The sequence below is a fragment of the Falco punctatus genome (genome assembly GCF_963210335.1).
Source record: "Falco punctatus genome assembly, chromosome: 13".
NCBI lineage: Eukaryota > Metazoa > Chordata > Aves > Falconiformes > Falconidae > Falco > Falco punctatus.
In genome coordinates, this window is record NC_137593.1 from 28801792 (window position 1) to 28829340 (window position 27549).

Below are 27549 nucleotides of genomic sequence, written 5' to 3' on the forward strand. Positions count from 1 at the left end.
AAGTCATGGAGCGCAGCCCAAAACCCACACGCAGCTCTGCAACAACCCAATGCACACGCCGTCCTCTGGCACGAGTGGCACTGGGTGCAGCCCCAGCTCAGCCACGCTGCCCTACACACCATGCTCAGGCAGGGAGAGCTGGTGTCTCCATCCAGCTACAGGGTGCCACTGCCACCCCCCCGGCAGGGCGAGTGCTCTGTGACTTCAACCCCAACAGCTGTGCACAGCGCACTGCAGCTGGCCCAAGCTCTCCAGTGCATTTGAGCAAAGTACTTTTTTATTTTTTTTTTTTCCTCTCCAGGTTTTTGGTCACTGGTTTGGGGGGGGGTTGCTACGTGGTTATCAAGCCTCAAATATCCACACTAAGGCGGTAAATGCACACCAAATAAAAAAAACACCAACCGCCAACACCCCAAAGCCCTGTATGTGGAGAAGACTGTTTTTTGACAACACAGACCTGGCCACCAAGCAGGAAGGCCGATCTCCAACGTCATGTTGAGCAGCAGCAGAGCCCCAGTACACGTGGATTTGACGCCACTGAGAAGAGTCAAGGCAAATGCAGACAGACTAAAGTGAGACTTGAGAACAAACATTTAAGCAAAAAAAAATTATTTAAGGAATACTTTTACTAAGAATAACTTAAAACCAACCATAGCCTCATGCTACCTTCCCCTCTTATCTCAGCAGAGGCTGGTGCCGCCTCTGCTTTTCAAGGAGACAGGCCTTTGCAAGCAGAATAACCACCCAAAGAAACAGCAATATTCCCACTTCAACATTATGGATTCAAAGCAGGCAGCCTAGGAAGGATCTCCAGCTAAAGGAGTTCAAGGCATGACAAACATTTTCTAGCAATATTCTGGCTGCAGGAAAAAAAGAGAATATAACATACTTTGTAAACAGAACCCTCCCCACCTCCTGCAGGGATAGCAGAAGAGCCGTTGGGCTCACAGGACTAGAAACATAAGGCCCGGCTTCATTACGAGCACAAGCCTTTGCTGAAGACTGTTCTCACTCTTCCCAACACTAACACTTGGCAATGCTACACAGGGAGGCAGAGAATGCCCCCGACAGAAAGGAAAAGGACACAACAGATCAGTTGAACAATGAAGGAAACATCAAACCAGAGAGGAGAGGAGCCAGCAAAAGACAAAAAAAAAGCTCTAACAGGAGCCAGCTACTGCCTCCTACCCTAAAACAAAAGGGGAAGCAACAAAAAGGAAAAAATTATATGGCGTAGGACTTCCCAATATGCAGCATGGAGAGCAATCATCCTCATGGAGGTGCTGCACAGAAATTACACCCCACCAGAGCACAGAGCTCTATTAAGCTGCTGGCCAGGGCGACTGTGTTTTAAGGCAGCTGAGGAAGGGGAAGCTGAACCCCCAGCACAGCTGCTGCCTCCCACCTGATCAACACCAACGTTGCTGGAAGATCTCCCTTCGTGTAACCAGTGCTCCTGGCCAGACACAGGGAGGAGAGCCTAGTCCCTTGAACAACTCAGACACATGCTGAAGCAGAGCCCTCCAACACTCCAAGCAGCCTCGAGCCACTGAAATAGCTACCGACAGGCATCCCCTGAACCTTTAACAAGATTAATGGTTGAGATCACGCACAGAAGAGCAACTTCAGCTTTGAACACCACAGACAAATAAGAACTGGGAAATATCACCTTTATTCCCCCTCTTCATTGAGCATCTTCCTCAGGAGGAGGAATCACACAAATGTGCTAGCACTCCTTGGCTTTCCCTCTCGCTCTGCCACAACAGCTGACCAACTGCACACAGAAAAAGATCTTGCTGCAGTCACTGGAGCAGGAGACAGGCAGGGGACTGCACAGTGAAAGCCAGTCGTGCCAGATCTCACGTGTAATATAGGTATGAATCTAAAAACATAACCAACTCATAGTTTCGAGCTAAGACCCTACTACAACTCTGCCACTTGGCAAGTGTATACATGTCTGCAGAAGAGCCTGAAGTATGGGAAGGAGAAGCAGAATGAAACAAGCTTTCAGGACATAACCCTCAGTCAAAGAAAGACTCCCAAGAACTGTCCAACAGTGGAAATCACCCAAAGACACGGGTGCCGCAGCTGGAGTGACAAAGGCAGAACAGCCAGCCCGGTTTTGGCATTTAATACACCACTCCACTAACACAAAAATGGGACTGTGCCAGATTGGAAGAACAGGAAAGTAGGAGACACGAAGGTTTTTTATACTCTCAATGACTGCCCAAGAGAGAGTGTCTGTGCACTTTGCAGAGGTGTGCTCCCAAGCAGCGAGAGGCTGGAGAAAGAAGTGCGAATCAGGAGGTGACCAGTACCTCCAAGAGGCAACAGGGTTACAATGCTAAACCAAGGCAGAAGACAACATGCAGACGCCAATCTCTAAAATTCACCTGGCAGTGCACTCCTTCCTAATTTGCTTGGCATCTACCAAATGAAAAGCCTAAAGATTAAGGAAACACAAGCCCAGAGGGTCAGCATCCCAGAGGAAGACAAAGGAACAGGTGAGAGGAAAAAAAGTGTTGCAGTGTGAACAGTCAGAGGAAATCACACCAGCAATCGTGTCATGTTGCTCCCAAGCCCACAAGCAGCAGAGGAAGGTACCACAATGCTGATTTCCAGCTTAAGTTTCTTCTTTCTACAGCAAGATGAGATTTGAGTGCTTCAGACCATCTTTTTCCTTTCAGTCCCCAAGTCTCTCCCTCCAGTCCTGCCCTTCTCCGTTCAGGCGACCTTGGCCAGCCATTTCTCAAGGCCCTCGAAGTCAGCATCTCCATCCTCTCCCTTGCTGCCCCGAGCACTGCACTCCACAAATTCCACCTTCATGGGCAGCTGGGAGAAGTCGAAGTCCTTGCCCTTCTTCCCCAGCTGGGCAGGGCCCCCAGTGGCTGAGCCATCCAGACTGGTAGGGGCTGCGGAGCGGGTCACTCGTAAGGTGTTGCTGCAGACAGAGAAGAGAAAGGGTCCAGAACTGTCAGCCAGGGGAATACCACCTACACCACGGCTACCGAGATGTTTTGAAGCCAGCAGTGTCAGCAGGATGCCAGCTACACCAAGGATAGAAGGTCCCATAGCTCTGCCCAGGGAGACATAGGCGCTTTGGCCACTTCCACATACCCGCTGGAAGGCACAAGTGCAGAGAGGCTCAAGAGAGCAAGACAGACAGAAGACCACTCAAGGAGAGGGTGCCTAAACAGGTTTTGTTTTGTAATAAACAACAGCAAGAGTCAGGCAATGATGTCCTCACCTGAATTTCCCCAATATCCCCATGGCAGATGCCAGTCACCAGCAATTACGCGATTTAGTGCTCAAGATCTGCACTAGTTTAACAGATTAACTGGAAGAGAGAGGCACCTGTGATACCAGGGATCACACAGGCACTCACCCCACTGCAGCATGTGAAATACCTCTAGGGATTGAGAGGGGGATTGAGTCTCCCCACTGCTCCCCACAAGGAGTGCCTGCCCAAGGGCCGGGCTGCAACGTCACCACTACTCCTGCCCTTCAGCTTGCTGCAGCATCTCAGCTCCATGCCACATGTGGAGAGGAAGGATGGACCTCCCTGCCCACATGCACCAGCATCCAAGGCAGAGGCAGCACAGAGGGGTAGAACGGCCCTGCAGATGCAGAGGGGTTGTGATTTGCCTGCCGCTGAGATACCCCCAAAAGCGAGGTGAGGGAAGTCAAGGGGCTGCATCAGGCACAGATGCAATCAGCAACCCCTTCCCGGCTCTTTGACCGCCTAGTAGAGCCTCACGGATGGAGTGCTGCATCTCCTTCAGAGATAGAAAAGCCTGGCAGTGCCTGCTCTCAGACAACCCCAGCTACTCCTTATTCACAGAAAGGAGCTAAATTAATGGGGCATCGGGAAAGAACACCACTGCCCAGAGGTGCAAGTTCAGGAGTAAGAGAGCAGACACTTCCTTGGGTTCTCCACATCAGGAGATCCAAGTATGGCAGTGCAGGGAGGAGGATGGCAGCCACCTGCTAGCCTGCAGGGAGAACGCTGCCTAAGAGGGAGCGTACGACCTACCTGGAAATCCAACTTCTACACACAGATAACCAGCAAATGCCCAACACTGGAACCAAGGAATGCTTATTTTCCTGGAGAGTTAGAAACCAATTCCTCCCTTAAAAATGGAAAGGTCAGGTATGCAGCCTGGAAGAGGCAACAGCACAAATAACACTGCTGCCGTCTACTGGCCAAGGAGATCACAGAATCATTTAGGTTGGAAAATACCCTTCAGATCAGAGAGTCCAACTGTTAAACTAACACTGCCAAGTTGTCCTGGTTTTGGCCGACATAAAATTAATTTTCATCTTAGTAGCTGGTAGAGTGCTGGTTTTTTGCATTTAATATGAGAATAATGTTGGTAACACACTGATGTTTTAGTTGTTGCTAAGTAGTGCCTAGTTTAACTCAAGGACTTTTCAAGTTCCCCATGCTGTGCCAGCAAGCAAGTGCACAAGCAGCTGGGAGGGAGCAGAGCCAGGGCAGCTGACCTGAACTAGCCAAAGGGATATTCCATACCACAGAACATCACGCTCAGTACATAAACTGGCGGGAGTTGACTAGGAGTCACCAGTCGCTGCTTGAGGACTGGCTGGGCTTTGGTCAGCAGGTGGTGAGCAACGGTATTGTGCATCACTTGTTTTTTTTCCCCTTGAGTTTTATTCCTCTCTCCTCTTCATTACACTTATTATTGGGGTTTTGGTTTTAGTTTGTTTTTTTAACTTCATTTCAATTATTAAACTGTTCTTATTTCCACCCCCCAAGTTTTACCTTTTCCCAGTTCTCCCTCTCATCGCACTGCGGGGGAAGAGGGAGCAAATGAGCAGCTATGTGACACTTAGTTGCTAGCTGGGGTTAAACCACGTCACAAGTTACCACTTGGCAACAAGATGGTCATATTCCACAAACGTGTATTTGTTTGCGAGACCAAAGAGCTACACTCCTGCTACTGCTCACAAGACTGCCTTGCTGCTAACTGCAAACCAGCAAACAGGACCCACAGGCAACAGGAGGGCAAAACATCCAGTTCTGAGTGTGCGTGGAAGGAAAAATCTCTCCTAGATGCTGGAAGAGAAGGCCACTGCAACACAAGAGCTGCAGAGGTCTCTCCCAGAGAAGATTTGATCCAACTACAAGACTCACAGGCAGAATCTTTGTGCACCCAGCTTTAAATAAATCATCTACTTGCCCCTTCCCTCCCTAGATGGACTTGCCAGCCATTGATGCTGCAGCTCATTCAGCTGGCGGCTTACACTGTAGAAGTCTACAACCCACTTTCTCCTCCTTCCACTTGCTCTTACAACTTAAAATTAGTAACAGATCATACATATTTGTCTTCCCAGGTTAATGTTCTTCCTAGTATGAGATACAGAGCCAACACGGGGTCACAAACAGGCTCCTGCCATGCCTGTTAGCAGACCAGGAAAACTAGACACTCCCTTCCCAGCTGTGAAGGTTTGCATGCCAAGCCCTTCTGCATCTGAGCAGCCCTGCAAAAAAACCTGCCCCAGTACAACTGAGCAGAGCTATTGAGATCTTCACACCACTTGCAGAAAGTCTGACATTCGAAAGCCAACCCTGCCTGTACCTGAGAGAGGACAGTGTCCTGGGAGGTACTGCTTAGCTTAGGGAAGGCTGCTTTTAGGAAAGGATTGGGATGTTGTTTTCCAACCCACAGCTTCCAGGAGGCATTACACTGTTTGTGCCTACTGCTTTTTTGCATGCTTTTACAAGGACCAATCTTTTCTCATCTTGGTTACATCTACACAGACAAAACAGGCCGCTCCCCTTCTACAATGAACTTGGATGTGGCTCAAGGGAACTCACTGAGCGCTACGGTCAGAGATAGGAAGTAGAAGAGAGAGAGAAGCTCAGAGGGTTTAAGATCCAATTTCATACTTACAGCTCTTTCTCCAGCTGCTGTTGAATAAGTTTTGCTGATTTTGCCATTGTGACATCTACAGAGAGAAAAGGAAGAAAGCCCTTTGGTTTTATGGCAGAATTCAAAACTTGGTTCCTCCTCCTAAAGGTACAGCAAGGCCCGCTCATACTGTTCAGCCTTAAGAGATACTGGGACAAAGACAGCTGTGCCTGCACCAGGGTAAGAGATGCTGGAGCTTTGGGTTTGCAGGTGTGAATGGGAGCAAGCAACCCAAAGTCTGATATAAAGTAGGGAATTAATTTCTTCTTGCTGGGCAGTGAGTTGCTTCAGAGGACTCCCACCCACAAGGCCCAGCCCTCTCACCTGTCCGGGCATTATAGATCTCAACACAGCACTTTTTAACCTATGGCACATGGAGCTATGAAGGCCTTAGGCAGCTCCAGTAGTAGAGCACAAAATAATTAAGAAACCCAAATCTAATACTGCCCAAAAGCTTCAGACAGTTATACATGGATCCACACCTTCACTTTATAAGTTGTAGGTATCTGAAAATCTAGTTCTTTCCAGTAACTGGATGCTCCTGCTAGTCCAACCAAGAGAAACCATGTAAACATGGCAGCTAAATGGCTGTCCGATTTTAACACTGAGGCTACCAAGTGTGTACGGGCAGTTAATTACACTCAAGCTGATCGTATTTTCTGCTGCCTGCAGATTCAGGCAGACAGTTCTGCCCAAGCAGAAAGCCACCTGTCTTACTTAAACCTGTCTAAAAAGCTGTAGCTCTCCCAAGTGGTGCTTCTCTGCAAAGCTATTAAGACATACCTGACCTAAGAATTCTTCCAACAGCTGCCAGAAACATTCCTGCTGAGTAGTCAGAGTTTGAAACCAAGTTCCAGCCTTCAGTTTGCTGAAATCCCAACTCCTAAGCAATTCAGCATCCACGGCATGAACCCCTATCACTCCAGGACTGAATCCAATGTCCAGCCCACAGGGCAGCACACAATACCTTGCTTATTGCAAGCAATCAGCAGCGCAGGCGCATTTTTGAGCACAGTGTTGTCGACCAGGACCTGGTACAGGAACTCTGCCACATCCTTCACCTCCCGCTGGAAGGCCACACTGTCCACCACAAACACGATGGCTCTGGAGGGAAGAACACGGGCTGGGCCTGAAGCTCTGGAACCATCTTCCCCCCAAGTATTCCAGCCTGGGCTAACATATTTGTTTCCAAATCTGATCTCACCCAACCCAAGAGCAGGTTAGCATGTGCTGGCTGAATTACACCCCATGTCCAGCCCCAGCAGGAAATCTTTCCCACTCCGCCCCAGGGATACACCACATCCCCTACCCTCCCCGCTGCAGCTGCTTTGCCTCGTGATGCACTGCACAGACAGGTAAGGGGGAAAGCAGAACAATAATGAATGCCCACAACCCCATGGCAGAGCTCCGACTCTCAGGGCACCACCCCACAGCAAATCCAGCCCAACTCACGGCATTCCCAGCACCATCATTTGGTTTATCTCTTTGCAAAACAACACCTGCCCCCTCATACCCTGCCAATCTCCTCCAAGTTACCTGGCTGCAGCCTTGAACCTCTCCAAGAACTGGAGCCGCAAACTCTCGTGGCCTGGAAGGTCGATTAAGGTCACGTTAGCACTCTAGGAACAGAAGCAAGAAGGTATTATTAAACCTGATCTAGGGTTACCTGTGATTGTGGGCTGGGGAAAACCAGTCTGGTAGTGGTTTCCAGTTAGCCTGGTGTTAAAGCAGCAGTGGGTGAGTGAATCCCCACACCAGACAGAGGCACATAACTCCCCAAGGTGCAGCCTCTCCACCAGCCCAAACAATTGACAGTCAAAAGAAATGCTGAGGAATGACATTCATGGCTAGGACTCAGTAAGGAGGGTGCCAACACCAGCAAACCACCCGCCAGAGCCAAGAGGACAGCGCATGACCAGAGAAAAGAGAACGTTCAACCCACTTCTCACCCACAATACCCAACCTACAACTACCACACGCACAGTGCAAGTAGCAAAGCTCATCAGTCACCCCTCTCGGTGCACCAGAAGATTCACATGGTCCCTGACAGCAAGTGGATCTCTGCACAGCAAAACAACAAACTCCTGTCCTGCAAGTCCCTGATACAGAATACTCATCCTACAGTCTCTGCATCAAGTTACCTATTCATGCGTGCAATCTACCCTACTGCAAGTCTACCTAAATACACAAACTTTGCTGGGAATAACACAAAAATACCCTTGCAAGAAACTTTTTTAATTAAAAACTGTAAATGTTTCCCTTTCCGCAGCCTCCAGCCAAAGCAATGATGTTTCAAAGAGAACGAATGCCTCTCACATGCTCCTAATCAAGACAGGGCCAGGTAGGGCCAGGTCACTGCTCTCAAGAAGAACACTTGCTCTCAAGAGGGAAGAGAACACTACACAAGACCCTACCTACCCACTGCTCTTGGATTTTAATGGAAACCTCATCTACAATTTTAAAAAATGAAAAATAACCAGAAAAGCAGCAGTCTGCCTTGCAGCATTCCAGTATCTCTTCCCCTACAAATAGTTATCTGCTCAATCTTAGACACAGAAAAGTACAAAACAAGTCCTGCACTTCTCTTTACTAAGTTTTTAATCTCTTATCACTATTGTCACTGAAGATTGCCACAGAGAAACCATAAAAATCACCCTCTGCTTTTACAACCCACCAGCATGTAATGTGCTGCCAGTTTCCTGCTTTCACGGCCACACATGCACTCAGCATGAGAAAAACACTTCTGAAATGAGAGAGATTGCCATAAATTGAAAATAACTCTATCTGTGGCAGTCCAGGAGCTGAAAGTAACAAAACCCTTTTTAAGACCATATGAAGTTCAGCTAGAGACCCTTTTTAAGCCTGCTTAAGCTTTTAATTTTGGATTTCCTTGGGAGAAACAGAAATTACTGTCAAGCAAATAAACCAAACAACAGAACCACAAACCTCCTGCTCTGAACCACACCACTGTCCCCCACAGCACTGTGGGGTTTACTCCACTAATAAAAGAAGTTCCTTTTCCTCTTCTATATGAAAAAAAATACCACACACCTTTCAAGGCATGATACGCAAACATGGTTTTCAGTCAAAAAGGTTTCGTAATTTGACAAGCAATGAAAAAACAACCTGCCAAGACGAGAATTCCCTAATACCTCCCAGTATTTTCCTACTTTCTCATTGTACACTGCCTAGAAAAATCCTATCCTACACTTGGACCAAACTAGGGATTGATTTCAAGCTGGGAAGACCGAGCAGTACAAAAGGCATCAAGCCATGTTTAGCACAGGGAGTAGAAAAACAAAGGCACCAGCTGGCTATAAGAACCACGCACAAGTCAGAGCCAAAAGCTTGTCCACTCACCTTGTCGTTGCTGACTCTATAAACTGCAGAGCTGTCGGTTATTGAAGTCTGGGTATCACGGTATTTGCCTGTCAACAGCTGTGAAAAACAAAAGTAATTTTCAGAAAAAGGAGGCTGGAGGAACATGGACATAGTGTTTCATCCACTCAGAAACGCAAATGGTCTGTAAGAAGTAACAGACTTCAGATATCCGATTTCAATTTACATGCACAAAACAGTTTCAGGTTTTTTTCCCCCCCCTAAAGAATTTTAAAAAACACTCATTAAGAAAAAAAAATCCATGTATATACTGAATCTCCGCATCGCTACAGCAAGAAGGATGGCAGTGTGCCTGCAAGCCCTCTGGCGTGCCTTCACCTCCGCGGGAGGAGGCCGGAGGGGTGGCAGGGCGGCGGGCAGCTCCCCGGCCTGGGGCTCCTCTCGCGGCCGCCCCGAGCCCCCCTCACCCTGGCTCCCGGCTCACCCGCGCGAACAGCAGCGTCTTCCCCGCGTCGCAAAGGCCCAGCAGCAGCACCGCCCTCCGGCCGCTCCTCCTGCCCTGCACGAACCTCCAGATCACTGCGGGGGAGAGCCGGGGCTCAGCGGGCGGCCCCGAGGCTCAGCGGGCGGCCCCGGCGGCCCCTCAGCGGGCGCGACCCGGCGGCCGGTGCCCCCGACAGACCCCAGGGCGCGACCGGAGAGGTGGGGGGGGCGGGGGGGGGATCCCGCGGGCCGCAACTCACGAAGCGTGATGGCGACGACGAGCAGCGCCAGGAGGACGGAGAGCACGGCGGGGTCAGACACCCGCAGCTCCCGCTGCAGCGCCTCCAGGTGCGGCTCCAGCCTGCCCGCCATGCCGGCCCGCCGCACACGTCGCCGTTCCCCGCACTTCCGCTTCCGGCCCCGCGGCCTGCCGGGAGGGGCTGGCGGGGCGCGCAAGGGCTGCCGGGCGGCGGGGCGCGCAAGGGCTGCCGGGAGCCGTAGTTCCCGCAGTGCCGGGGGGGCGGGGGCCGGGCCCCGGGCGGGGGGGCGCGTTGTCGCTGCCGCGGAGGGCGGGGGGGGGCAGTGCACGGCAAGGCGCCGCGGGGCGGAGGGACCTGTGGAGCCCGGGAGGTGGTTGCTCTCCGCGCTCAGCACCAGGCCCTCGGTTTGAGGCGCAACATCTGGGGGTGATTAAACGTCTGGGGGTGATTGGCGGCCTCTAGGTGCTGCGGCTGGTTTTGGGACCCCCGGTTCAAGCAAGGCATCCGTGAACGATAGCAAGCTCCACAGAGAACCACCGGGGTGGGCTGGGGGAGGTGGCAGGGACGGCCACATCTGTGCCGGGCATCAGGGAGACGGAGCCAGGCTTCTCACAGCGGTGCAGGACGAGGAGCAATGGGAACACACTGAAACGAGAGAGGTTCGGAGTGGGCACGAGAGAAACTTCTTCCCCTTGAGGGCTGTCAGGCAGTGGGACGGGTTGTCCAGGGAGGTCATGGAGTTGCCATCATTGGAGGTTCTCGGTACCTGACTGGGTCAAGCCCTAAGCAACCTGATTGACCCCTTTCTTTGAGCAGAAGACCCTTTGGACAGGAGACCCTCCAGAGGTCCCTTCCCACTGGAGTTATTCTGTGATCCTCTAGCGAGGTTCCTGTTTTCCATGCCTTCTACTTGTGGGACAAGGGCTTACACCTGATACAGAGTACAGATGACGCAGCTTTGCTTGGGGAACGTTTTCTAACTGTAGCCGCAGGCAGTTGTAGAAGCAGGCTCTTAGAGGCACTGTCTCTCTTTCTTTGCTAGTTTTTAAGAACAGGTTAAAAAAGCCCTCTGTCCAGTATACTTCATCCTACATAAACATGAAGAACTGAATTTCATTGTTTCCTGTCACACTCTACATTTCTGTCTTCCAACGTGATCTTCAGTCAGGCTAGCGAACTTCTCACAACACATACCGTATGCATCCAAAAATCATGAGTGTGAGCCCATCAAAATATTCATTCCCTCAAAGCCAGAAGATCTTAACATCCTTCTGCCCTCAGCAGCTCCTGCATGCCTGCCTTGACAGCAGGGTTGGGACCTGCTGGGTTACCCGAGGCTCCGTTCCTCTGAAGCAGAGTGCCTCAGCAGGCCTTTTTCTCTTGCCTTTTTATTTTCACCGTGGATCAGAGTCAGGCTGCCCACCTACATGTTTGTTCTCAGGCCAGCAGCACATTGAACAGACTACCAAAACACACACGTTTCTAAGTAAGTCCTAGGTTTTTTTCAGACAGGAAGCCTACGCCTGGACTCTTCCCATCAATATACTTACGTGTTTTAAGAATACTGCCTGGTGGAAATGACTCAAATCCAGTCAGCTGATATATGAGGTGGGGTGGTTTCTGTTCACACCTTCCATCTTACAACCACTGTATTTTTTTAGTTCAGTTTGTGTTTTTTTTTCCTTCTCCGCCCTTCACCTTCCCTGACATAAACATTCCCCCTCTTCCTGTGTCCTAATCACACCGGGCAACTGTTATCTGCTGGGGACATAATGGGATAACTTGGGCGAAGCAAAAGCACAGATGGTACAACACATTTGTTAATTACACTTTAGGGCATATTTAATTCATTTTGCTTTGGCAAACGTTGAAACAAATTTCTCTAATGGGCAGCAATAGCCTTAAGTGGCAATAGCCACATTGATATCTGGCACTGTCCTACGGCAAGAGGTTTGGAGGAAGAAATGGGCTTAAGGACCATTTTGAAAAATCTCAGGACACCCATTTAGATTTGAGATTTTATTTCTTGCTGTGATGGCAGCAGAGATTGGTAAAGTCTCAAACAGCCACTTTCAGAGTGAGGAGGAAAGGCAGAGAAAGAAGCGAAGGCACAGGGCCCTCTGCACGTGGGTGTTCGGTGCTGAGGGCATGAGGGGAGTCATGGCCCGATGCTTCCTCCCCCTCCAGCAAGGGTCCTTCCCATCTCACTACTTGTCCTCAAGGAAGGTGCACACCTGAAGGAGATCTGAAAAGGGAAAGGACAGGGGTAAGTTCAGATCCTGCCTTTGAACACTCCTGTCCCACCAGCACACACCCAGCCATGCCAACAATGTCATCACGTGGAAAATACATTCAGTGCACCACAAAAAAATGTCTTAATCACAGATCACACTGAACACACACTGACGGGATGGAGGCATTCCTTTTACCATTTCCCCAAGTGCATATTTTCTAAAGGTGAGTAAAAATCTTCGATTCCCATTGATGCCAGACTTCAGTTCATCCAAGGAACTTTTAGAGAAGTATACTGGCATCTTCATGAGTTATCCTCATTTTGCTTTAAAGAAGTGAAACGGACAGCTGCAGAAGAAACTGTCTGTGCCTGCAGAGCTAAGAAATGCGATTCACAGACTTCTTCCTGGGGCCGGTATAGTTACCTGATGGATTGCAGGTATTGAGGCTGGCAACTGAAGCATAGTATTGATCCCCAAGGAATTCCTTGTACGTTATTCCATCACGGAGTTTGACCAGGCACTTAGTCATGTCTTTAAACAGAAGGTCTTTGGTTTGAGACTCAAACATACTGAACCTGTCCTTCTCCATTCCTTTTGGTCCAAACAGGTTCTGAAATAAAGCCACAAAGAGGTTAGTGTATGGAAAAAGTAGAACGCTGGCAAGATTCAGCTCGTACAAGCCTAGCTCTTAGTCCTAGCTCTTCACCATCACCCTGGGGAGCCCCCAGCCCAGCTCCAGAAATTTAGGATTGCATCTTCCACCCTGTGGTTAGATGAGGGATTTCTCAGCAGGAGGCACAGTTGTGGCACAACTGTCAAAACAGCTCTTTTCCATTTTAACATGTCACTACATGCAGCACCCATCGGCAGATGCTGCCAGCAAGTCCTATGCCGCTACCACGAGTTGCAAGCAAAAGGAGCGGACTTCCCAAGCACCTTCCAGCAGACCCTGGCGGTGGAGCAAATATTAATGTTTTCAGTGTAAAATCAAACAGAGCTGGTTTAACCTGGTTACGTTTACACCAGTAGCTGTAAGACTGTGCGTGCAGGGGGTCTTCCCAGGGCTGTGCCCGACCCAGCTGGATTACGGACCAGGTACCCCAGGGGAGTTTCTGAAACGTGCCTGCAAGAGCATAGCCCAAGGAGGAGGTGATAATCTCATGTCACACAAGTATAGCGTTGACAATGGCAACCGCTACGATCTGGCTGTTACCTAAAGGTGCGCTTGCTAAGGTGGCAGAGGAAAAAGAGCAGTTTGGAAGGGATGGAGGAAGGGGGAGGCTAAGGGACAAGGCTGCCACCTCATATCAGTAAGTTAAAATCTGCCACGTAGTGCTAATTCTGGAAAACTCGGAGCATCATTGCTTTAAAATGCTAACATGTTGCATAGAAACAATCCCAGAACATTTCTTCCACTGTCAGCACTACTGACCTCTTGTCTCTCCAGCAGCTCGCGGACTCTTTTTGCTTTCTCAGGACGTGTGATCACAGCATGGGTAGGAACTTTGGCCAAGTGGCAGTCCCTGTAAGCCATGATATTTGCCCGTCGCCCATCAGTGCACAGCAACTCAAATTGGTCCATTTTCAGATTTTTGGCCCATTCTTCTTTATTTTTGCCTTTAAAGAGAATTGGTTTGGAGCTTCAGAGGCCTTGTGCAGAAGAACATTAGCCTCACAACACCTAAGAAAGGCATTTGTTGCAGCCTGCATGGGCACTGGCACTTCGAGACTTGACATGTACAAAGGAGGCTGTAAGTAAAACTCAGGAAAAGTCAGTGGGATTAATCAGCTTCTTAGAGGAGGCTGGGAGATTTAGTTATGTCTCCTTCCTTGCATTTTTTCCCAAATGCTTGGAAAACTTCAACCACTGCTTTCAGAAATGTGAACGAAACTTTTAACTTTCAGGTGTGTGGGGAGCTAGGGTGCCGTGCAAAGGTGTCGAGGCAGGAGTCTGTAGTTAAGGGACAGCCTGAATAATTGTGCAGCTGAAATCAAATGATAGCGGGGAAGTGTCTCCGCAGAAATGCAAGGGAAGAGCCACCCTGGGCAGACAGCATGTGCTGATGCTTGAATTCTGCTCCTCCTGTAGGAGGGGTGAGATTGACAAGGTGGGCAGGTAAAGCTTGCTATTACACTCTGCTCTGGGAACAAAAATAGTGCAGAAAGGGGCAGGCAGCCCTGCCAGGACCCGTGCAACAGGATAACCACATACCATCAGTGTTTTCCTCGACAATCGAATGCTTAATAAAAGCCACGTCCCCCTGCTCGACCAGGCACCTGGGAAGTACAAAGAAAGGCAAGTGATGTGATCTGCCTTTCCCCGCAGCTCTGTTTCTGAACTATGTCTTATTTTGTAAAATTAATCTCTGAGGACAGCCAAGTCTAGAAGCCCTGCCGTGAATATTTTAAGGTTATGTGAGAGACAGTCTTTTAACACATTCTGGAAAAAAACCATCCTTCTCACATCTCACTGATTTGTTTTATTGTCAGAAAGAAACAGTTTGGCTAGGTTTAGAATTCACTTTGCTTTCTGCAATGCCTGCCTGCGTGTGTTAAAAGCTTTGTAGAAACCCTATCTTGCACTGAAAGGACCGCAAACCCTGAAGCAGGGTCTCTTTGCCATTAGATGTAAATGAAACAAGATTCATTCTCTTTTTAAATTCACCCCAGTACGAATTACTCAGATTTGAGCTGATATTGAGTGGGTGCAGAGGAGATGGCGCTGGGGCTGACCCCTACTGTCTGCGCTTTTAAGAGAACAGCTCATTTTAACTAAGGCAAGCAGCAGGGTTAACGAGGAGCATCCAGTGGCAGCCTTGTTTGCAGCTCCCCAACTTTTAACACTCCTCATTTGTGTTACAAGTGTAGCACCGCTGGCACGGGCCTGGCCAAAACTCTCCAGGTTTTCCTGGAGGCACCAGGACACCAGTTTTACAAAATGAGAGCATGTTACACCGTTTTGCAGAAAGCTGCATAGCGTGTGTATGATATTACAGAGACATATACCTTCAGCTGTGTGATGGAGAAAAAGAGAAGGTCAGCACTGACGTGAGGCTGTACGCAGTATGTGATCTACCCATAACCTCTGGGATTAGCCCCAGGGCACTTCAGAGGAGCTCGGGTGTTTCCACCACCTACCGGAAAGCTCCCGTATATCCGTAGTATTTCTCGTGGCTGCTGGCGACGCATTTCTCCTGATGGACGCGCCCAGAGCCCTGGCACAGTCGGCAGAGGCGGGAGTTGATGGGAGCCCCGGGAGCACAGCCCTCGCTGAAGTATTCATCTGGAGATGGGAATAGGAAAAACTCACTTTTTCCTGCACTGAAAAGTTAGGTTTTCTTTCAATAATACGTTGTGGCACTGAATTTGTATTCTGTGGTCACCGGGGGCTGGAAACAGGCTGTGAGGAGGAGCCCGATTCAGTGCACAGCAGATCGCATGCATCCAGTTTCCACTGTGAAACTCGTGTCTTGTTATTATTCGTAATGAAGCGGGGCCCAGGGCTCAGTTGCAATTGGCACTGTCTCGGCATAAGAAGCAGAAGGTTTCCACTGCAAACCACTCCAGCTCGGCCAGCGCCAGCCCTTGCAGCCTTTGTGGGTCAGCAGAGCTGCACTGGGCAGTGATGCCAGAGCTCGGGGGCAAAAAGGGACAGCAGGAAAGGCAGGCAGGAGGGTGGAGGGGCTGGGGCTGAAATTACTAACACTGGTATCCTGTTGAGGTTAGAGATTTCCTTTTAACAATTATATCCGTAATTTGCCTTGGTCAATAATATTTCCAAATTATTTTTGTTGGACTGTGGTTCTCAGCAATTGAAAGTTGGATCTTCTGAACAGTCTGGAACACCCCAGAGCCAGTGCAGGCTTTTACCCCCCTGTTCTCAGGCAGTCAGGTCAGTCCCTTTAAGTTTCTTGAATGAAGATCAGCCCCTGTCCCCTGTTCGGCGCCCTTCCCCTCCCTTCCGAGATTCATAAACCCATCCTTTACCCACACCCCACACCCTGCACAAGCCCCAGGCCCCCTACACCTGGGGCAGCCTGTATTCCCCTTTTGGGAATACTTTTGTGGCTGCTGCAAAGGGAAAGGGAGAGACATGAAAGGAAAGCAAAGCCCCTCAAAGCAGCTGACGTGACATGTCTTACTCTGAAGCAATCAGCAACAGCTTTGCAAAACTTTGCTTCAGTGAAACCTTGAATAACAGTGTCTTCTCCATTTCCCACCACCAAGGGGGAATCTCTGAGGCACAAGAAACTGAAGATCAGATGAAGGATGGGAAAACATTTTTTGCAAGCTGATTCCCAGCCTGAAGAAAGGGAAGCAAAACTCAACTCACCGAAGTTGCAGCTCCCTGTCTTGTTGTGAATCAAGCCCATGGGGATGTTCCAGCCAGCAGTTCTCCCGACAGCAGTGTGGCACGACTTCTTACCCTGCAGATTGTTCCATGTGATATCGCTACCAGTTTTCTTCACAACAGCCACAGCAAAGTAGGATGCTTTCGGAAGAAAAAATAGAGGAGAATTAAGGACCCCACCGTGCTCCCTTAGGAGAGCATCAGCTCCACTTAAGAGGGGGCACCTATGAACAGCGTAGCAGAAATACTTTGCACTTATAAATGATTTGCCAGGCAGTGGCAAAGGAAGAGTTTGCAGATGTGCTGCATCCACTCCCACCATGCTCCTGGGAAATTATTTCCCTGCTCCCCCCAAACTGTGATGCTTGACTATGCGTGAGAACACTACAGCAAGACATAGATGATCATTTCTTATCCCCACCTGATTTCTTATCCCCTTTTTAGCAAAGGACAAAAACATTCCCTCCTGTCCCTCTTCCCATTTCTACAAAGAACAATTTCCGAACGCTACAAGCCAGCACCTTCTGTGCTGTGTGCAGCCCTGGCACCATTATGGTGTGACTGTGCTCCAGACAGCATGTATCTCTGCCCCTACCACATGCTTTGCCTTGGTATCTGCTTGCAGACCCAGACTTCCCCTCTGTCAACCAAATTTGCCTCCCAGATTTTTAACATCTACATTGGACACAGTGGCTCTTTGTGCAGAGACTGGCCATGGATTCTCCTCTCACGACTGCATGTATATTTTTCTACTTATAGACATCTGGGCTGTTTTCTGTCCCTCTGTTGGCAGAAATTACCTGGTTCTCCTTCCGCTTTGCTGCATTGACTGTCATCTGAGTGAGGGAAAAAGAAGAAGGTATTAGATAAAAGATAGGGCAAATCTAAAAAAGGATCAAGCTCACTAATTTCTGGAGAAACTTCATTCTAGAAGTGACTATTTCAGGTATCAATTTGTGCATCAACAGAACAAAGCACAGCCTCTATCTGCTCCTCTGAGTTAAAACGAGTAGTTTTACTGAGGCCAGTGCCAAAGGACAGGGACATCATGATTAAAATGAAGAAGACAGGACCTGACTGTCGATGCCCACTCTCCCAGGGCTGTTCCACTCTTGTGGAAGGAAGAGGCGTGCAGCGCTGAGCAGAGCTGCCTCAGAGCACCATGTGTTTTCTGCAGGAGGTAGCGCTGAGGCTGCTTTCTAGATTTCAGAATGCAACTAGTGCTTTTGCACCAGCCTGTCCCCCACCACCTGGAGCTGGAGGGGCAGCCCAGGCTGTGCTTACCCTCATAGCTTTCTCCCATCACTGGCACCAAGCCACACACACCAGCAGTGTAGACAAAACCTCCGTCTAAGCTGATAGCATCTGCTTCGCCTTTCTGCAATGAAAACGGCACAGCAGTGAAATGATGCTGTATGTCCCCAGACCAGAGCTTTTCAGAAATCAGATTGTAAAAGAAGCGCTTGATGTAAGGGAGGAGGGCTTGGGGCTAAGCAGACATGAGAGGCCACCCCTTAGCATACGGACAGACGAGGTCTTGCTGGTGCAAACAGAGGGAGTTTGGAAATTATCGCTTCTGTGCACTTGTAACCACCTCCAGCAGCAGCAGCTCTCCTCCCCAGACACTCGCAGGCTCAGGCATGTGTCTCTCCTAGCCTGCTTCCCTGCCAACAGATTTCCTTCTCCCACCTGTCCTTTCAGGTTGTGCAGTCTTCATGGTACCGACCCAACCACCCGAGCTGCCACCAGCATGCTCATCTAGGCTATGGAGTCACTCCACTTCTAAACAGGCAACTGTTTTTCTCTGCATTTTACGAAATCTGTGTTTTGCCTTCCTTTTCCAAGTAAAAAGTTACCTCATGCCATAAAATTGCTTTTTATTTAGGAAACCTCAAAAAAGAACGCTGTCCAATAAAATTATTTTTTTAAACATTTCATCAGTGAAAAACTAGTCAAGACTTTTCCCTGTGATGAGGTTGATTTCTGCCCACAGGTGTTTCCCACAAAGCTGCCAGTATTGTATTTTAAAATCTATCCCCCCTCCACCCCGTCTAGTCCCAGGCTGAAAGAAGCAACACTGCTCTCCATCAGAAAGGTTCACAGGGAGAAGAAAAGGAAAAAAACGTACCATGATCTTAATAATGCAGTCCTTGGTGTTGTCTGCCACAGTGCACTCCACATCCCCGTTGCTCACCACACTCCAGAGGTCACACTTGCTCTTCTCATTCTTGCCTACCGCACACCACCGTGTCTTGTTTTCTCTGCGGTTGGAGTTCAACTGATCTGTAAAACCAGAAGAGGAAAAACCAGGGTAAGCCCGGAGCCCTGCTAACAACACGGCTACTGACAGGCTGCTTTCTGCGTGCGTGGGACTCAGCCGTGAAACCACCTGTACACACCAACCTGCTGCTGCTCGGTGCAAGACGTTCTTGTTTAATAAGCCCTGAGCTGGTGTGAATAGAAGGGATGATTCTCAAGCTGAAGGATGCTCAAAAATCAATTTATAGGTCAGAAGGGAGAATTTCTGCATAGCAAGCCATTCACCCATATTTGTGTTAGCTAAAACATTGCAACCACTAAACCACCCTGTGTTAATAGTACTTGGTATTGCTGCCTGTAACATATTCCGCATTCCTCCAGACCTCACAGCCCACACAACCATGAGACTAAGACCAGACCCAGCTGGAAAAATACAACCTAGTTACGTTTCTGTAACTGTATTCTGTAATAAAGTGGGGTTTGAATAACCTGTTTTGACAACATGGAGTCCATGCATCCCCTTCCATACATGCCATAGCCGCTGAGCCTACCACAGAGATCTCTGAGCAACGATACATTTTAAGTGGGTTTCAGAAGTCATTTGTGGGGTGATTGACTCTCAGAAAGCCAGCTGGGACGTTGGTAAATGCCTGGTGACTCTAGATGGAAATAAAGGGCACCATTTCCCTCCAGTGGCCAATACTGGACTTGGTGCCCCAGGATGTTCCTTCCTCTTACATCCCAGAAATGGGGTTTATTAGCAGCAGTTTTGACCGTGCCCAATCTCTGCTGCCAGCTGAATAGCCACGGGCAATTTTTGTTGTAATCATGGTGAAGGGACATGGGGTAGAGTGTGTGTAAATTATGTACTTTTGTTGGTGTGATGATGATGTTATTTGACTTTAGAATCAACAGGTTCCTTCTGTTGATGTGAGTTTTGTGAAGATTGTGTGATTTTAATAATACCTTTCACAGGAAATATTTTGCAGAGGATGCTGTCTGTGTTTGAAAAAATCATGTTCCTTTTGCCCAGACAAATCCATTGATCCCATCATCTCTTCAATGCAGGTCACACTGACGCAACGTTAGTGTTTCCTGGCTGCCTACCTTTCTGAAGGCTCTGGATGGCACTGTAATACTCAAAGCCCAGGTAGAGCTGAGAATCCATCAGCAATGGGATACGCTTCAGCTGTATAGCAGAGTCTTTGAAAAGCAGGTCTTTGAGGCTTGGGTCCTTCTTGCCAGGTGGCCCAAAGAGATGGAAGGTGCTGGTTGTACCCACGCCAAATTTTTCCTGCCACAAATGAAAAATAATCAGCAACTACCAAAGCTCTTGGAAAGCTGGAGAGAGCAAGCGAAACCAGAGGGCTGAAGAGGGGATGCTAGGGGAAGGAGAGCTTGACGATACCTGTGCTTTTGAGAGAAAGCTCCAGATATCATCAACCTTGCTATCATCTCGAGCCACAACAGCATGAGCAGGTACCCTGGCCCAGTGACAGTCTTTGTAGTTGTCTACAGGCTGACGGCTGCCATCCAGACACAGGAGCTCATAATCATCCTTCTCGCCCGGGGCATTTTCTGGAGGAAGGGAAGAACCACGAGTTGCGTCACCACAAAGACAGCACAAAAAAAGCCAGCTTGGGGCAGCTGGAATTTATTTTTTCTGAGGCTCAGGGGAGAACTCTTTGCAGAAGATAGGTTGCATGCAATGGCAGTGGGGTCACTGTGGTCATACGAAGGGAATGCGGAAAGGATACATGTGCCTCTGCCTCTGTCATAACTAACCCAGCAGTCAGAGGATTTATGTGGCAGCAGTGCCTAGACATCCAGACAGGTACAAACGCATACAAATACAAACAGATACACAAACAGCATGCAAATGAATTGAGCAGGTCAGGAGCCGCGCATGGTCTGTGAAGGCTGGTAGGTAGCCAATGTCAAGGCTGAAAATAGAACCCAGGTCCAAGATCAGAGGGTTACAGGAGAATTCAGGTGGGAAGGGACCTCTGAAGATCTCTGGCCCAAGCCCATACTCAAAGCAGGGGCAAACCGGATTGCTCCAGGTGGATCTTGAAAACCCTGAAGGACGGAGTGTGCCCAGCTGTTGTGAGCAACCTGTGCCACTACTTGCATGTCCTTAAGAGGAAAAAATTTCCCCTTGTATCTGGTCCAGACCTCTCTTGTGTCAACTTATGATTATAGTTTCTCATCTTTCCACTGTCCATCTCTGCAAAGATCTTGGCTCCACCTTGCTAGCCTCCTGGTAGGTACAGGCAGGCTGCTCTGAGGTCCCCCCCAAAGCCATCTCTTCCCCAGGCTGATCAAGCCCACCCCACTGAGCATCTCCTTGCAGGACAAGTGTCCCTGCCCCATGACCATCTTGGTGGCTTCCACTGAGCTCACTGCAGATCCTAGGCATGCCAAGCCATCTTCCATCTCCAAGAAGTGCAGAGTTAATGAACTCTTGTTGTGGGCTGAATTCCATCCCAAATCCCTCCTAGAGGAATGGGTGAGTGTAATTATCTACACAGTTGATCGCCCTGTGTTTGTTGGCTCTGCGATTACATTACAGCTGGCTCTTGAGATACAGCACCAATGATAATACCACTGAACTTAAATCAAGCAGGTTTTCCTTCTTCAAAGAAGAACCTCAAAGAAGAAAAAGTGGACCCCACCATAATCATATTTCTCAGTAACAAGGATGAATCAGTCCACAGTGTGCAAAACATGTTTCTAGAGATGAAAGAAGAGGTTTGGGGCAAACCTGGAGAGGAATGAAAGCCTGCACAGGGCAGACTAATTGCAGGATGGAATGGCAGTGAGAGGTTGGACTAGAAAGGAGACAAACAAATGATCTTGCAGGCCTACCTTGAACAGTTGTGTGTTTCACGAAAGCCACGTCTCCTTTTCCATCTTTCAGACAGCTGCAGGTGGGAGGAACAGAAGAGATGTTAAATAAACAGACATTGTGGCTCCCTGTCTCCTGTTTCAGCCGATTACTTCAGCACAAATTGCAACTGTTGAGCAGTGGTCTTCCCCCCAGAAAAGCTATGCTGGCAGGGAAGGAAATGTCATGACAGAGAAGTAACGCTCAAGAAGCCCCGTTAGACTTAGCACAATGTTAATGATGTGTCTTCTTAAGTCTGGTCAAAACCACACAGCCCATTTGCCTCTCTCATCTCCCGCTAGCTGCCTGTGAGTTATTACTAATCAGATCTTTAATTAGCAGCACTCCCAGTTGTTCTATAAATTCAGTCTCCTCAGGACACCTGATTGCAACACAGCCTTCCCTGGTATAACAAAAATGTGCATGTGTCAGGGCTAGAACATTTCCCCAAAGGAAAAATAACGTTCACTCACTGAAAAGCTCCAGAATAACCAGAATAAGGCGCTGTGCGGGAGCATTTGGTTTTGGAGTCCCCCTTGCACTGACGGCACAGTTTTTGTTCAGTGGTGGCACCAGGCACACAGCTGGCAGAGAAAAAATTGGCCACAGCTATGGATAAGAAAGAAGCAATAGTTAGTCTAAAATTCACTTTTACAAACACCTGGAAGGGAGGGGATGCACAAAGACTGTCAATGACTTGACTGCTCTGCAAGCCACCTCTGGACCTCCACAGGAGATCGGGTAACCACGCTTTCAGCGTTCCACCACCCCAGCTTCACTTCAACTCATTGATCTCACTGTTTCCCACCTCACCTTGCTCAATGGAGCCGGAGTCTTTGCCATCCCACTTGATGTCTCCCCGGTGGAGGAGTGTCCCAATCGGGATGTTCCAGCCAGCGGACCTGCCCAGGCCCGTGTGGCAGGAGGTCTTGCCCTGCAGGTCATTTATCGTGAAGCCTGTTCCTTTCTTCACGACAGCCACAGCGTAGTAGCTGGTTGTGGAGCCTGCAGTGCAGGAGAAAGAAGGACTCAGGAACATTTCAAATCCTGACAACCCCCCAGTTTCGGAGAATAAAGTGCTGCACTTCCAAATAATTAGCAAGTTTGCTTGAACACTCATGATCTTCCCATTTTCTTAAGGGTGAGCTACACTGCCAATATCGAACCAACGCTGAGTGCTACAATTTGGAATGGTAAGTGACCTGAAAATACAATCACATGCAAAATGCTTTGCCCCTGGGCAGACATTAGACATGCCTGTAGTTTTGTAAGGTTGCTTCAGCAAGCCTTTTTGGCAAGTCTTTTCTTAAATGTCATTGCCCGCTGAAGCATACATGTAAGCCTTGTGAGACTGAAATTCCACATTTAGTCTTTAAAATTATATCTAGTCCATCACATGCTATGTATGAATAAATGACTGAGTTTTAAGGGCAGTAGAGACCACAGCCTTCCATTTATTATCTGGGTGGTCTTAGCTACCATGCTGAGAATGACTCCACGGTGTTGCTTTGATCCTGAATATTGTGTACAAACAGGCTGAACTCCAGGGAATAGGTCAAAAGAGATTGGGAGCTTTGGACGTGGTGGGATTGTGTGAGGCGAGACAGATGCAAACAGGGAAATAGCATCTGTCTGGCTCCCAAGAGAAAGATAGGAGAGACGAAGGAAGGTACAGAGAGTGAGCAGAGGTGGGGCAACGGAGCTAACTCTTATCAGAAAGGATTGCTGCAGAGCTCTTTTTATGCTTCTCTTCTTTTTGCTGTGCATTGCCTGCACCTCTTAGCTCAGTAATCTCGATTGTGTGTTCCTCCACAACCACTAATTGCATTGCTGTTGCCTCTTCCGCCTTTTTTTGCCTTGATGACTGCGCAGGAAGATACACAGGTTCTCTGTGCTCAGTGTTTTATCTGTGTAGTTCAAGGTCACTGAAAGCAGAAGATCTCTGGGACCAGCACAATTTTTATGCCGTGCTTCATGAGAACCATGTTTTCTGCTCATGGTGCTCTCCTCCCATGGCCACTTCATCATCACAGGATCAGTGACTTTCATTGCAGCTAACGTCATAACTGGGGGTCTGGCTCTGCCCCTTGCCACTGCAGTGACTCTGTGGCCATGGGTGATGGTTCACATATTGGTGTAACTGCCCCCCCCCCCTTCCCCTCTGGGACCTGGAAGCCAGGGGCACTATTTCAGACAGAAGATTGTTGGGATCTTCTGGGGACAAAAGACCCAACAGAAATAATGTGGCAGCTCTGTGTGGAAAGGGTGGCCTTTGCACTATCAGTTTGTCACCACCACTTGGCTTAAAAATATTGCGTGAAAATGTACCTCCATTTTGTTCATAGACCTCAGCAACAATGGGCTTCAGCTTGTAGGGGGCAAGGCCTGCCTCAAAAACTTGACCACCATCCAAGCTGATGGCATCTGCTTCATTATTCTAAACAGCAAAGAGACTTCAGTCAATAAACAAAGAGCAGGAACACATGAGAAATAATACTTCCCCAAGTCCCTCCTGCATCCCTGTGGGTGAGTCCTTCTCTACAGGGGGACCACAGGTAACAACCAGTGACCCAAAGGAAACTCCAACCTTCCCCAGGTGTAATGAGCTGCCGAAACCTCCTCAGTGCCCAGCACAGATATTTTCTGCCCACTCACCGAAATGGCTTTTATGCAGTCGAGGTACGTTGCTTTCTGCAGGCAGCTCAATGCAATACTCTCTTGTTGCATGTGGTCCCTTAGGCTGTGGCATTTGTTTGTTTCTGCTGAGGATATTGTGCACCATTTGATGCTTGCCTTGGGGGGAGCAGCAAAACACAGAGCTGTAGAAAGAAGCAGAAATAAATAGTTTCAGAGAGGTAGAAATGCATCAATCGGAGAGAAACAGCATCTCTGTGAATAAAAGATCTCCGGTTCCGTGCAGTCATGTGGTATGGAGAAATAGTGTGAAATGGGGACAACGGACATCGATCGTGATTGTATATGTCTGCTCAAGGAATGGGGGTATGGTGACTGGTCATGGGTGCGGTGTCTGGTCACATAGGCACACAGCCTTGAGGAGACAACTACAGTTTTGAGGAGACGCCTGCCCCTCTTCCTCTAACAAAAGGGGAGACGGGGAGACGCCTGCCCTTCTTTCTCTAACAAAGGGGCTATTTAAAAGAGAATGAGAAAAAGATGAGAGACATTCAAATGCTATCTAGAGGGAGGGAGTGCTGGATGGTCACAAGAACATGAATCACCTACAAACCTGCAAGACCACCACATTCCAGGCAAAGGACTGATAAGCTAATTAACATACCGAGGCGAGAGTAAGCGGGTTTAGGTAATGAATATGTATAGGCGTTAATTGAATATTCATTTGTTTTATTGTATAAATGTGAGATGGTTTGTCGCTTCGGGCATGCACGCTTGTGGAGGGGCGATCCCCCATGCATCTGCGCGCAATAAACATACCTACTTTATAACTTTCGAGTTATAGAGTCTAATTCCGCACGTCACATGGCCTCGGGTGATGGCCAGGTGCAGGACCTCTGTTGCACATCTCCTAAGTCATGCAGGAAGGTAATTTCTTTCTAGCCTGGCATGTGCCCCTGCAGGAACGCCCGGGAGGATCATTCCTGTCCCTGGGTAACGGATGCCCTGCACAACATTGTGGATCAAGCAGCCTAAGCTCACAGCAACACCCACAGGAGTAGGAGAACAAATCCACATGCTTCAACAGAAATCAGACTCAAAACTGCAAAAACGGACAGAAAAGGCGGTCCACTGAAGCAGCGCCTTTGCAAATAACCCCCAGGAGAGCAGCTCTGACCTGGCCAGACTATATTCAGTACATTGCCACACATGACCTCCTTGGCAGCTGAATGATTTGATATATTTAACTGCCTCTTTATATCTCACCTCTTCCAACTACACCCAGTAACAAGAGATGTCATACCAGCACCACAGTCCTCTCTTCTAAGAGTCCCCCAACCAGTAAATGCAGCTGACTGACTGCTCTGGGAGACAGGAGCAAAACAAAGACCTCCGGTGGACACAGACTCAAAGAAAGACCTCAGGTGGACACCAACTCATGCCTCCTTCAGCAACCTGAACACCAGAAATACTGGAAACTCGCAGTTACGGTACCTGGCCAGCCTGTGCTGGCCACCTCCCCCGAGCTCTGCCCCTTCCTGGCAAGACTGCGCAGACCAAGAGGCTGGATGCACAGCTTGCTCCCTCCAAACCCTTGATGGCACACTTCATTCAAACATCTCCAGATTAAGCTGTGCCATTTCCATTTTGTCTTTCACCTCTGAAATATTCTGTAAAGAGAATTTTGATTTTTGAGCCATAACTCTGCCAGCAGACGCCTCCCTTCCTCCCCGTGAAGGGGCTGAATTTGGCCACAGGCAGAATCCTTAGCCTTAATTGCTACTGCTATCATCTACCTTTTTCAAGTCTTGGCTGCACAAAGCCATGGTTACCTTAATCTACTGCTGGCAACCATCCTGCCCTGGGGAGTGGCTGGATGGGGACCTCCTGAGGGAGTCAGCCCAGCTGCACCAGTAAACACTTGGAAGGCAATGGGAGCCCAAGTGCCACGGCCTCTGCTGCAGAGCTTTTGGGCAACCTCTTGGCTTCTTCCGTGCAGGGGAGGAGGAGGGACTCTTCACCGTTCATAAGACATCATTATGTTCTCAAGGTGCTCAAAGACATTCCAGTGCCAGTGACACAGGGAGCATTTCCCACCAGAGGACATTAATCACCACCACACTCGATGGGGGGGTCAGGACACACCTGCTGCTTACCCCAAGCAGGGCACCCCTCTTTCCCTTTCCAGGCAGCTGCCCCCAGGTCAGGTGTAGACGGCAGCAAGCTCCTTGCCGTGGCTACCTGCCCATTGCCTGCCAAAACTGTGAGCAGGGAGAGAGGAGAGAAATAATCGCTTCAAGCAGAGACAGCTCTGCTGCAGCACAATTTAGGCATAAAATACACAGGAGCCCGAGCAAAGTGCAGCTGCAGCAGCAGGACAGAGCAGTACAGGAGCAGAGGGGGGAGCGTGTGGATCCTGTCGTTATTTAAGCTCTTTTTTATTGTCACTGCCTTCAAGTTTAGCCCAACACACATGCAGGCTTGGCAGGCAGCTCTTGCTCTAGTTTCTCCCTCCTGGCTGAACGCTTGCTCCTCTCCCTGCACAGCAGATGCCTGCAGGATGATTTTTCCCTTTGCCCCACAACAGCAGGAGTGCGGAGCCTCTCCCCAGCAGTCCGCTCCGGAGGTGGGTGCTGAGCATCCCGTCTCCTTGCCAGCCGGGTGCTCAGAGGCTTGCTGTGGGCAGCTGTAGACCTCCCTTCAGCCTCCACGGGCTGGCCCAAGGAAAAACCTGCTGTCATTAATGCTCAAAACACCATGCTTGTTGACAGAGATCCTCAGCTGCCAAAGCAAGCATCGCGTTCTGTCCTGGCTTCTACTTAACAGCTGCCCGGGTCTGGCACATGCTGCATCTAAACCAGCCTTGTCTAGGGGGAACGCCTGGGGTCCTGGGAGGCTTTGACTCTTCCTTTCCCCCAAAACTGCTTTCAGCAGACACTTACCCACTATCCCAAAGGAGAGCACAGTGGAGAGTATGAGTTTCATACTTGAGCAGGGAGTCAGGTGCCGAGGAGGGGGTGCAGCAGCCTTGGTCACAGACTGTCCCCTCCAGGTCTGTGATGGCTCTGGGACTGCTTTCTCTCTCTTTTATAGAGGAACAGCCCTGGCGGTGTTTGCAGAAGCAATGACCTAACACTGTTTGTCCTTCCTTGTTTCTCAATAGCTCCTA

The 27549-nt window shown here is 49.1% G+C and overlaps 2 protein-coding genes across 2 annotated transcripts; both read right to left on the reverse strand.

Annotated features, from left to right (window-relative positions):
• Positions 1 to 592: 592 nt before the first annotated feature.
• On the reverse strand, positions 593 to 10175 carry SRPRB (SRP receptor subunit beta). Its single transcript, XM_080410376.1, has 7 exons — positions 10016 to 10175; positions 9757 to 9851; positions 9294 to 9371; positions 7470 to 7552; positions 6901 to 7037; positions 5916 to 5970; positions 593 to 2941 (listed from the first exon to the last, which is right to left on the reverse strand). Exons 1-7 carry the CDS (start codon positions 10125 to 10127, stop codon positions 2725 to 2727), a joined length of 777 nt encoding a protein of 258 aa, XP_080266502.1. The 5' UTR covers positions 10128 to 10175; the 3' UTR covers positions 593 to 2724.
• A 1844-nt stretch (positions 10176 to 12019) lies between these two features.
• Positions 12020 to 27482, reverse strand: TF (transferrin). The gene is made up of 17 exons (XM_080410361.1): positions 27323 to 27482; positions 24402 to 24565; positions 24075 to 24183; positions 22560 to 22751; positions 22220 to 22355; positions 21728 to 21783; positions 20268 to 20437; positions 19967 to 20153; positions 18729 to 18883; positions 17885 to 17978; positions 17401 to 17436; positions 16583 to 16741; positions 15388 to 15532; positions 14462 to 14526; positions 13682 to 13866; positions 12673 to 12859; positions 12020 to 12260 (listed from the first exon to the last, which is right to left on the reverse strand). The coding sequence occupies exons 1-17, from the start codon at positions 27363 to 27365 to the stop codon at positions 12223 to 12225; spliced, it is 2121 nt and encodes a 706-aa protein (XP_080266487.1). The 5' UTR covers positions 27366 to 27482; the 3' UTR covers positions 12020 to 12222.
• Between the last annotated feature and the right edge of the window lie 67 nt (positions 27483 to 27549).